This window comes from Corylus avellana, chromosome ca5 (genome assembly GCF_901000735.1).
Source record: "Corylus avellana chromosome ca5, CavTom2PMs-1.0".
Lineage (NCBI taxonomy): Eukaryota > Viridiplantae > Streptophyta > Magnoliopsida > Fagales > Betulaceae > Corylus > Corylus avellana.
Genome location: NC_081545.1, coordinates 21,235,536 through 21,247,868, shown reverse-complemented (window position 1 = coordinate 21,247,868; position 12,333 = coordinate 21,235,536). Strand labels below are relative to the sequence as shown.

The 12,333-nt window shown below is 31.8% G+C and overlaps 1 protein-coding gene across 1 annotated transcript; it reads left to right on the top strand.

Annotated features, from left to right (window-relative positions):
• Positions 1-1,443: 1,443 nt before the first annotated feature.
• Positions 1,444-7,539, top strand: LOC132180269 (transcription repressor KAN1-like). The gene is made up of 5 exons (XM_059593021.1): positions 1,444-1,622; positions 1,805-1,881; positions 4,148-4,269; positions 4,950-5,019; positions 7,283-7,539. Exons 1-5 carry the CDS (start codon positions 1,466-1,468, stop codon positions 7,514-7,516), a joined length of 660 nt encoding a protein of 219 aa, XP_059449004.1. The 5' UTR covers positions 1,444-1,465; the 3' UTR covers positions 7,517-7,539.
• Positions 7,540-12,333: the final 4,794 nt, after the last annotated feature.

Below are 12,333 nucleotides of genomic sequence, written 5' to 3'. Positions count from 1 at the left end.
ATTAATTAATTAATTAAACATCAATGCAAAGATGCATTTCCTAGGTTTTCTGCACCTGGCTTGCCTTCTACTTGTTTTTAATCATTCTCATCATCAATATATCAAATTCCAATGTATATATTTTTATTTTTTATTTTTCGATAGTGATTTATATTTATATACTATAATATTTGTATCTCAAATGCTAACTGACGTGGAAGTTTTAATCAACTCTTGATTTTTTTTTTATTATTATTATTTTAGTAATGGTAGAAGTTACTCATTTTTATTCTACAATATTAATTATCTCAATGTGGCAATTCCAAGCAACCGTTGATTTTTTTAACAATGAGTAATCCAATAGTTGATTGAGACTATTATGTACGTCAGTATTTGTGGGATAATTGCAAGATAAAATGCAGTTTCTAGCACTATTCTCTCTCTCTCTCTCTCTCTCTCTCTCTCTCTTATATTTTTTTTAGTAATGCTAAAAACTACGCATTTTTATCCTACAATTGTATCACAATGTTAATATGGTAATTCCAACCAACCATTAAATTTTTTAAGAATGATTAATCAAATAATTGGTTGGGACTATTACGTTAATATTTGTGGGATAATTGTGGGATCAAATCTAATTTCTAGCATTAGTCTCTCTCTTTATATATATAATGGTAAATAATAAGGTCGGCTTCTAGTTTTATCACAAAGTTTTTTCTAATGAATAATATGTTTTTTTTTTTTTTTTTGAACAAATTCTAACGAATAATTAGTATGAAAGCACAAGGTACACATATAATAATATTATTCATGAATTAATGAACATTTAAAAAAAAAAAAATTCTCATACAAAATAATATATTTGTTGCCAAATGTTTAAAAAGATGCATAATTGCGTCAGTGTTCTTGACTTTGTTGAACTCCTTCCACCAATTAGATTCATAATTGAGCAGTTTCTTATCTTGACTTTCTCAATATGCCGAAAAATTACCCTTAATTTCTTTATATATATAAATATAAAAGAAATAGCTAATAGGTACGGTATTATTAAGGGTTTTCTTGAGTTGATTTCGTCATTAGGAGATGATTACATCATCTAACCTATTTCTTAAAGTTGATAGCACATTAATTAATAACGCCGGTTGGTCATACAAATAATAATAATAAAAAAAATCAAATAATTAATTTCTGCTAATTAATTACAAGGAAAACGTCTTACCAAGAAATATTCAAAAGTAATAATAAAGATATCTATTTTTCTTGTGCAATAGGATATTACAGAATTAATGTTTGGCCTGACCATCAAATATTTAATATAATTATAATTATAATAAAAAAAATAATAAAAAAATGTATGTATATATATATATATATATATATATATATATGTACTTGTGAAAGTCAAGGGTCATAGACTCAATACAAATCCTGTGGGTGCTGCTCTTATAGTATTAGAGCTAGAGAGATCTATCCCCATTATCTTGCAATGAGCTTCTTAATTTCTCATGAGCAGAAAAGTATGAAAAATTCAGAGAGAATCGGAGTAAGGCAATACAACAAATCTCAACTTCCACGTTTGCGGTGGACGCCGGAGCTTCATGAACTCTTTGTTCAAGCAGTTGAAAGCCTTGGTGGAAAACAGAGTATGTTTTGCTTTTTTTTTTTAGAATTTCTTCAGAGCTAGCTAGCATGATGATGATGATGATGATGAAAAAATTAAGGTTTCTGAAACATTAATACCAATTAAGGAGGAGCTAGCTAGAACATGTTTTCTCATGACATATATGCATGGATGCTTTGCATTAATTCTTGGTGTTTTGTATAGAAGCAACTCCAAAGCGCATTCTGCAGACGATGAGTATTAAAGAACTCAAGATTTCTCACATCAAAAGCCATCTTCAGGTATATATACATATACTTCAATTCTCAAATTCATTCACCAGAAAAACTTACAAAAATCACCAAGAGTTTCTTGTTTATTATTAATATATACTGAGAAGCTAGCTTGAATGGATTATGTATAAAACTCTCAATTGGGAAGACAAGATATATATTATAGCACAGGTTTAGGGCCTGACTGCAAATTTTATGTCTAATAATAATAATCCTTGAAGAGGTTGACCACAGTAATGACTTTGATTATAAAAAAATTCTCTCATTTTAACAGAAACCCAAAAATAAAAAAGATTAATCTATGATCTTAAATGTAACCAAAATATATATAGCTAGTGATATGTTACCTTTGTTATATATATATATATATATATATTGATGAACTTCAATTACAAAGAGAAATAGTCATCTTTCCCAATCTTTGAATGGACAATGATTATCTCTATTTCATTTTAAATATTTTTGGGTTAAGATTTAAAAGACTTGTCGTTAATGTTGACATTATATACATCTTTAAATGCACGAATTTTAAATTTTAACCATAAAATGGAGATGATTTTATCAATTCCATCCTATTATCTGATAAATAATTCCAGAAAAAGAAAAAGACTAGCCATTTTTTAGGGTAGACTATTTATATAAATATATTTATCAGGCAGCATTTAATTAAATATAGAGTGGCTTAAAAGTTATGGCACTACCTTGGAAACAAACTGGACCTGCAGCTAGCTAGCTATAGCTAGTTAAGCTGCAAATTACCCAAGAGGCCACACACTTCCAATTGGTCCCTATTAATTAATCAAGTTCTAATTACTATAACCAGTATTACTTATTTAGTATTATTGTTATTTTTATTATTGCAAGCATCAAGATTATTTATATCTGTTATATATATATGACCGCATACTGGTTGATTGCTGAATTAATCCAACCAGGTTATCATATTGTGTGGTTATGAATTCAGAAATAAGTAAAAGAAAATAAATAATTAGAAAATCCAAGGTCAACTTTATCTTATACACAAATTAATAACTAAGAGCATGATTTTCTCTCAATAATCAAAATTTATATAGTTTTCTATACGACACAGTTTTAGAAATCTTACTTATTTTAATGCTCTCTCTCATGAGGTGTCTTGCGTGCAATATTGATCGAGTACTTGACTATGGTTTCAGTCTTAATTAAGTATTACTTTGCGAGGAGTTGGCTTTTAAACTTTATAAATTAGTATTAATTTTATGGGTTGACTTCTTTAACTAATAATAGATATATGGACTGAATTCCTCCAACTTAGCCTCTACAAAAGTTACACATGTCATTTAAGCATGTAAGAAATACATGCTTTCTTATTAATACTATTAAAAAAACATGTACTTTTCACTTTTTAAGGAACACACGCAACTGTTTTGTAGCTGGTTATAAGAGTTCCTATATACAACCTGTTTTGTAGGAAATTTATGTCATATATATAGTCTAGAAATACATTCACCTCCCTCACATGAATGGTGAATCCCACCATCATATTCACTCATAGGATCTAATGTGGCGTCGGAGGAGAGTTATTTCGAAAATAATGAATATTATGTTATGTGCCTACGTAACGTGTGATGAAAAATTAACAAAAGAATAGAATTTCGGTAGGTATTAATCGAGATATCCTAGACCTCCTTACTTTAGAGTATGTAGTTTGAGGGATTCTAACTCTACCAACAACAAACGTAAATATTTGATAAATTAACTCATTAATTATTTTATTAACATTTAATTTTTCACTACCCATATGACATGCCTACTCTTATGACAAATCTTTTTTAATTTTAAACTTGGGAAGCGTGTCAAACACGCTCTTGGTTTGGAAGCAAAACACCCATAAACTTGACTTTTAAAGAAACGTAAGTAAAGTATAATTTAATATAAAATTAAATTTAAGACTTCTTTGTTTAATTTTATTTTACATAAATGCATGCACACACATAAATAGATTATATATATCTATGTGCTTATTTATTTTCCTAGGTTGAGACCTCCCACACAAACATAGAAAGATTATATGCATCTATAATCTTATTTATTTACGTCCTTCAAGTAAAAAATCCTTGTTTTGCCCCTAGTAGAACCGTTCATCATGCAAGGGTGTACGTTGCTAAACTGTGTAATGTATATTATTAGACCATATACATGAATCCTTATGTTTTGGTATTTTGTTTTTTTCTTTCTTAATACTTCTTGTTTTTTTAACAATAATCTTTCCTCAATGAATTGTGGTACCATTTAGATGTATAGAAGCATGAGGGATGGTAGCAACATGAGTACTATACTCATGCAAATGAAGAATTTTCGTCCAAAAAGAGCACATTTTAAAGACAGCTCCTTCTCCGTTCACCCTCCTCATGAGAGGTACGTAAATGACGACGTTCATCACGCATGCATCTCTTTTAACATTAAATATCTCAGTAACATCTTTTGAAACTGCTGTGTCATATTTGGAGATCATGATGGTCTAGTTTTTATTACTGTCCATATATATAGTGTAAAACTTGCCTCATCACAACGTTAATTGCATGGTTTTTCTCGCACATATATAACTTAGTTAATTTTTTATTGTTTAGCTTTGAAATTCTACCTGCAGGTTTTTCAACTCACAATTAAAATGGATTCTTTTATTATTTTGGAGTCAATGTGCATTTCGTATATTATAATTTGTAGCCAATTAATAGAATATAATACAAAAAATAAAAGGAATTTAATTGTTCTGTTAAATGTGTTTACCATTTCTGTCCCACGAAAGGATAAAGAACATAAATGTTTCTGGAGAATAGATTTGGTCTATTCCAGGGGCCGCAAAAGATAGTGACATACTACCAATTATTGATTGGGAAGTTTAATAAACTTATTTTAATGGAGATATTATTTTTTGTCCCATTAATGCTTGATCAATTACCTTGATCTATGAGAATCCCAACGGACAGTTTACATAAAATGTACCAATTAGGAAAATCCTAGTCTTGTGTCTGAATTATATATGATGTTTCATTACTCATGATCTACTGACACTAGAGAAAATGGGAATATGACAGGGAGGATTTTGGACGTGAAGATGGCGATGGGCTTCCACGACCAATATTAGAAGAAACTTATAAGCATCAGGTACCGTACGCTAGTTAGCTCTATTTTTTGTCCTTTAAATCATGACATAATGCATTGCATGCGTGTGCACAAATACATGCAGAAAGAGAGAGAGAGAGAGAGAGGAATGAATACGATTGAGATAATGAGTATATAGAGAATCATTTCATTTTTAATGGATCAGAAAATATCATTCAACACAGCTAGCTCTTAAATCCTCAAGAATGGCCATGGTTTTTGTTTTTAATTCCACAAGTTTATAGTGCTTAATAATTCAAGAACTTGGAAGACAATATCATGGAAAGGAGTGAAGAATAAAAAAGCTGTGCATGCATCAATTAAGGAGTTCTAATAATCTAAAACTCATAAACAAAACACAAGATATCAATGCGAGTATCCAACCTATTAATTTTAGGGTTAAATGCCAATATTAGTAAATGTAGTAAGGGCTTAAATCAAATGGCTACGACTTCAATTTTAAAAAGTATCACATGTGGTACTTAATCATTGTAAGCCTAAATACTGACTTGCACATTGTTCCATCCAAATTTTGTTCATTTTTTTAACCGAGATCCAATATATATATGAGAAATGCTAGGTATTCTTCTAGTGTTCTCCTGGTGTCCTCCCAACTGTGATGTGGCTTTTAAAATCATCGTTAAATTTAAGATTATCATTATTGACTTTTAATCTATTGGTGATTTTAAAAGCCACATCACAATTGGGAGGATACCAGGAAAACATTAGAAGAACACATAGCATTTTCCTATGTGTATATATATATTCAATTGGTCAAAATGGAAGTAGTCGAATCAAAGGACAATTAGGCCTTGGGAGTGGTTTGGTCAACCCAACTTACAAAATGGGGTGGCCGAAACCACCCCCTATGCTCGGTCTGGGGTTCGTCAACCACCCCCATGATCCTTGGTGTGGTTCAACCACCCTCAACTTGTAAACTGGGGGTGGCCAAAACCACCCTATATCACCGGTCTCAAGGTGGCCGAGCAACCCTCATAACCCTTGCAAATAGTCCAAGGTTTATTACGTTCACACTAGACTATGATTTTTTGGCACTAATAAACACATTTTTAATTATTCAAAAAAACATGGGACAACTAGTTAAATTTCTAAATTAGAATGGGAGAAAAGATAAGTGACATCTTATAACATGTTCATCAGATATAATTTATTTCTCTTTCCCTTTTCAAAAATAAAATGGGAAAAAGACTTATGTGGAGAAACTTATGAAAATTATGAAATCAGAGCTGCCCTATTTATAGGGAAAATTTTTGGCTCATTCAAACAAGAATGTGTTACTACTTCGCTAGTAAGTAGTTTCGACACATGGTGTTGACGAGGCAAATTTTTGACGAGTGGCATTGAGTTGTCAAAGTGGTACATGTCTGACACGTTAGCTCGTTCAAATGAGTTGCAATCTCGTTTGAACATTTGAATGAGATTATTTATTAATTACTAATAAATCTTCTAGCTAGCGTATATATATGACATGTGGCACCCAACGCAATTCTGTTGTGATACGTGGCATTTGATGCTAATGCGGCATATGACGTGGCATCTCGCTTGACATGTGGCATTACGTCGCATCAAATTAACGTGGTTTGATGGTGGCGTGGCAAGCTCCTTAATTTGAATGAGTAGCATTGTCTTGTTCAAACGAAATCCTCATTGTTCGAATGAGGAATGTTAATTTTTCCTAAATTTTAAGTTTGTCTCAATTTTTTATTTTTCTTGCCTTTTGTTTTAATTATTTAGGGTATTAATTACAATTATAATGGCTATTTTATTTTTGAGTAATTTGATTCTACAATCAATAAATTAAGTAGAACAAAGTATTTCCTTGGAAAAACATTTTATAGAAGATGTTAGATTATTAAGGTAAGGTTAATAGTACTAATGGCAGTATTATATACACTTAAAATGTGTCAAAATTTTACTTGATTAAAATGAATAGACTCAAAGAGAACATAACTTTCTTTGTTGGGAGGCAGGTCGTAGTCGGAATAGGATTCTCTCAATTACACTGAAAATAGAGATTTAATTTCACAGATCTAGCAGTGCACATAGTGCTAGATGATGAATTTGTCACTACGTCACTAAAAATTTTAAATAACATGGTATCATGTAGACCGTTAAATGGTTTATCTCAATTTCACTTGAAATGGAAAAAAGATCCTTGTCTTGTCCGACCCCGCCCTTATATGTTATGAACTTCATAACTTGCTTTTTTTTCGTATTGAGTAATTAATCAAGATTTTTCATGCAGAACACAAGCACATGCTGGCTTAGTAGGACCTCCGATGAAGAAGAAGAAGACACAAATGAAGTTCATGAGCTCTCACTATCCTCTGCACGTCCAATGGTGCATAGTGTAGAGAGAGAGTTGTGGCCTTCAGTTGACGATGATGTTCCTGAGTCATGTTCCTTTGATGAATTCGTAAACATTCCCAATTTCCACTCTCCTGGGACCAATAACATAAACTTGGACCTAACCATATGAATTCGATCTCTACAAGGATTAAATATGTCACACTTGTTTATTATTATATTTATCCTCTTAATATGTTAATAAGAATTAGACTGTTAATATATACAAATTAAAATATGGCTTTTTTTAAGGTATTAAAGTTTTTTTGTTGCTACTATATCTAAAATATAAGTGAAGATCGCTAATTTGAGAAAGAGAAATGCTACCGTTTCTTCTGATGTTCTCCTGATCTTACGTGAATATTGTTTTTTTTTTAAAACAATGTTTTTTTCAAAAACAATTTTTTTTTTCTCGAAAACATTAAAAAGAACACCTAGAGAGATCGTAGCACTCCTCTTTGAGAAAATATTGTCTAAAATGTTTGAATTTCAACATGATTAGGAAGCTTAATAAGAGAGCAGGTGGCTGGCTTGAATGGACAGCTTGGAGATTGCCATCTGCTAAGTAGATTTGAGATGATGTGAGACATGGGAGAGAATTCACTTGGCACAACTGCAGAGAGGAGGACTCTATTCAAAAAAGTTTGATTGAGGATATGACTGGTCTCTTCTACAAACAGTATTGGCACATAGTCAAAGAGGATGTCATCAACTTTGTGCAAGACTTTTTCAGAGATGAGCACCTCATAAAAAATATGGATAATCAACCCCGCTAACTGTTAACTGTTTTTGAAGACAGTCAGGAAAAATTGTTAGCCGTTTAAGCGGTTACAGTTAGTGATTTTAGATTTTTTTAAAATCACTAACTGCTAACCATTGACCGATATATATATATATATACCAAGAGGGGACTCGCAGAACGAGTTGACATAAGCGGAAGGATTGAAGACATAATGATAAATTTAAACAGAGACTGCAGATAAGATTCTAAGCTGAATATGAACAGAATATCTAGAAGGATATACAAAGATATAAACATAAATATGAATATGAAATGTTGAATCTACTTCAATTGGAAGCATATATTCAAGAATATACATAATGAAAATAAGATATATGAAAAGAAAGACTTACGAAAATATGATGCTGTAAAATTAGCTTGAAGAAGCTTTCATTGAATGAAACATTCTGTAATACATAGATGAAACTCTGACATACATATTGTGAGATTTCACAGATGATCAGAGAGGGAGAAAAGAAAAGAGAATTAAGTTCGGAAGAACCCGAGCCCCGTTTACAAGAGCTGAAGGGGCTTTAAATAAAAATTAAAAGCTGAATACTGTAGATGAACAGTGATCTGTCGGGTGAATAGTGCTATGAACAGTAGCTGCCGACATGAACAGTATGTGAACAGCGGTATGAATAGTGTTGAACAGTAATGGCCGCCAAAACAGTGACATGAACAGTGCTATATTTGGGAACAGTGTTTGCTGTATTTTGGAACAATGATTGCTGTATTTGGACTTCTTTAAGTCTTAATCTTCACCAAGATCATAGGGGTCTTGGGCTTCCTGGTAAATGGGCTGTACTTGGTTTGTTGAAGAGGAGGACGAAGCTGGGCTTTGTTCTCCTTGTTCTTCAATGCCTTCAGCTTTAAGGAGAAGGCTTCTGCAAAGGTCTTTGAGGTCTTCTTTACATTGGACCTGGGCCATGGCTGCTGCAATTTCTGTTTGTAGATGTGATTTGCTTGCCAAGAATTGGCTTTGAGTGGTGAATGAAGGAAATTCTCTCTGTATTGATGAAAGTATTTTTTTGATTGTTATATTTGTCCCACCAACGGACATATCTGTTTCTTCTGCAAATTCCTTGATCAATAACATAATCCCATTTGAAAAGCCATGGGATTTTATATTTCTTTGTCATATGGAGCAAGGAAGGAAATTGACTTTCTGCTTCATTAACTCTGTAGGCTGTAGAGAACTGTTGTAATGCATCTGCAAGTTCTGGGGGTAAAATCTCGGGAATCATCCCATGACTTTGCCACCATCTATTGAACCAAATAGGGAGCTGACTGTTGAAATTGTTATCAAAACAAAGATACCAGGAATGACTGTTATTATTGTTTTGATAAAGAAGTACTTTTGACCATGCTTCAATGTAATCATAGTAGCTGTATTGAACTTGGTGGCCCTGCAGGACTTTGAGATTAGCTGGGTGACCCCATTCTTTTGCTGAAATGATCTTTGTGATATACATTTTATCAAAGATTATTCTTTTCTGTTCTGGATCATATTTGTCTGGGACAGAATCTTTGGTAATTGATGCTCTTTGGAGTAAAATGTCTCTGTAAAAATTGATGGATTTAGATGGGTGAAATGGAATGAAATTCCATTTATGAGGGAAATAATTCTTTACAAGATCCGAAGGATTCTTGAGATGACGCTAGTCATGTTCTACAAAAAACAGGTTTTCTATATAGGTTTTTTGGACAAACTTAGATCTATTGGTATAGGTAATGGGCTGGTTGGTATAGAATTTTTGCTGCTGTATAAGTTTTGAAGAGTTCTGTTGGGTAGGGATAATGGTTGCTGTAGGACATTCTACCAACTGGTAAGGGTCCGGATGACTTGGGGATGCTAAAGTGAATGAAAAAGTAGGTCTTGGGGAACCAAGAACCTGAAACTTGTTTAACATGTTAATGGGTGAACATGTGTCATAAGGGTTTACATTTCCTGGGCTCAGGACTATATGGTGACTTGGTTGTGACTTGATGGAATATGTTTTATTTTTGTTTTTACTGGATTGTGGCTTTTCAGCCATATTTTCCCTGCAAAAATTCACGAGTGAGGAAATCAGGTATAGAATTTTGATCTCCTTTGATATATTCAATATGAAAATCAAAGATACTAAAAATTGATTGCCATCTGGCAAAATTCTGTTTGCTTGCTATATTTTGAACATCTTTTTCTAAAACATGTTTTGCACTTTTGCAATCAACTCGAATTAAAAATTTTTGGTTTAACAAATCACTTTGAAACTTTGAGATGCATAATACTATAGATAAAATCTCTTTTTTAATAGTACTATAATTACTTTGTGCTGAATTTCAAATTCTTGAATGGAAACAAACAATTTGTTCAGGAGAATCTGGAGAGATTTTCTGTTTGAGAATACCCCAATATCCAATGTTGGAGGCGTCTGTTTCTACAATTTTGAAAGCTTTTACTTCAGGAATGCCAAGACAGGGCAAAGTCTTGACATATTTTTTGACTTCTCGGACAATTGAAGTATGAAGATCTGTCTAAGGTGGAGGGTTGCTTTTAAGACGATCATACAATGGTTACAATGTTTTCTAAGATTTTGATAAAATTCAACAACATAATTTAAAGATCCTAGGAACCTCTGAAGTTGATTTTTATTAAGGATGATATCAGGAAATTTGTCTGCAATTGAATGGCCCGATCAATGGGTTTAACCATTCCTTGACTCATGTTGAATCCTAGAAATCTGATTTTTGTTTGAAACAAGTTGATTTTTGTAGCTGAAACAACTAAACCACTAACTTTGATGATACTAAGAAACGAATGAAGATGTTTCCAGTGTTCATCAATTGACTTTGAAAATATGAGGACATCATTTATATAAACAATTGAGAAATGTGCTATAGGGTCAAAGATTTCATTCATGATGTTTTGAAATTCACTTGGGGCATTTTTTAACCCAAAGGGCATGACATTCCATTCATAGTGGCCAAATGATGTAGCAAATGTTGTTTTGTATCTATCTTGTTCATGGATTTGGATATGCCAGAATCCACTCTTCATATCAAATTTTGAAAAAATATTGGCTTGACCTATTCTGTTTATCAAGTCCTTTTTGTTTGGAATTGGATATCTATCCACTGTAAAACTTTATTAAAAGGTTTGTAGTTTATTACTAATCTTGGAGCTACTCTTTCTAATTATGCATTTTTCTGTATGTAAAAGGCCGAACATGACCAAGGGGACTTGCTTTTTCTAATTATTGCTAAGCAATTCTTTGATTTCAATTTTATAAAGTTCCATTAAATCTTGATTCATTTAGATGTGTCTAGCTTTAGTAGGAATATTTCTTTCGCTGAAATCTTTTACATAAGGGAGTTTTACAATATGTTTTTTCCTATGCCAAAAGGCATTGGGGAGATCATAACAAACTTTATTTTGTATTTTTTTTCTTTGAATCTTTTAATTTTCTGTAAAAGAATATCACTTAATAGTTGTTCTTCTATTCTTTTATGTTTAATTTCTTCTTTTAGGGAGTTCAAATGCTTGATCTTATTCTGTAAAATGTTAATTGTTTTAGAAATTGAAACTTCTTTTAATATATTGAGATCTTTAGTATGTGGTCTTTTGAAGAATTTAAATTTTATTTTCTTTCCTAAGACTTCTGTGGTAATTCCTTTGTGATCTGTAGTAAAGGGATACAAAAGACATAAAAAGGGATTCCCTAATATGATCTTTGATTCAGGCATGTTTTTTATTAAGACAAATGAAGTTTTGAAACAAACATGATCTTGACAGACATGTGCTTTAGGTAATTTGTAATCTATCTGCATTTCACTGCCATTGGCTGATGATAAATGTTCTGTAGTTTTTGAATAATATTTGGTAGGTATCATACCTTCCTGAATACAGTTTAAATATGCACCTGAATCTATTAAAGCTATAACTTCAAATTCGAATTCACCATTACTAATTATTGTTACTCTAGAGTGCCATTTTTGGAAAATGATTCTATCAATTATGTTTAAGTATTTTTCATCTGTAGTGTCTTTGAAGATTAAACTTTTGGTTGAAGATTTTGTAGATTTTTCGTCTTTTGATTCTTGTTCAGTCTCAAATTGACTCTGTTCAAAATTTTTTTTATTAATCTTTAAAATCATTACTTCTTGTTCCAATTCTTTGTTTTTGG

What these genes read in the sequence shown, in the direction of transcription:
- LOC132180269 (XM_059593021.1), top strand. Translation starts at nt 1,466, where the DNA reads ATGAGCTTCTTAATTTCTCATGAGCAGAAAAGTATGAAAAATTCAGAG. An exon ending in GTTCACCCTCCTCATGAGAG is followed by an intron (nt 4,270 to 4,949) that starts GTACGTAAATGA and finishes GGAATATGACAG; the next exon opens with GGAGGATTTTGGACGTGAAG. An exon ending in AAGAAACTTATAAGCATCAG is followed by an intron (nt 5,020 to 7,282) that starts GTACCGTACGCT and finishes TTTTTCATGCAG; the next exon opens with AACACAAGCACATGCTGGCT.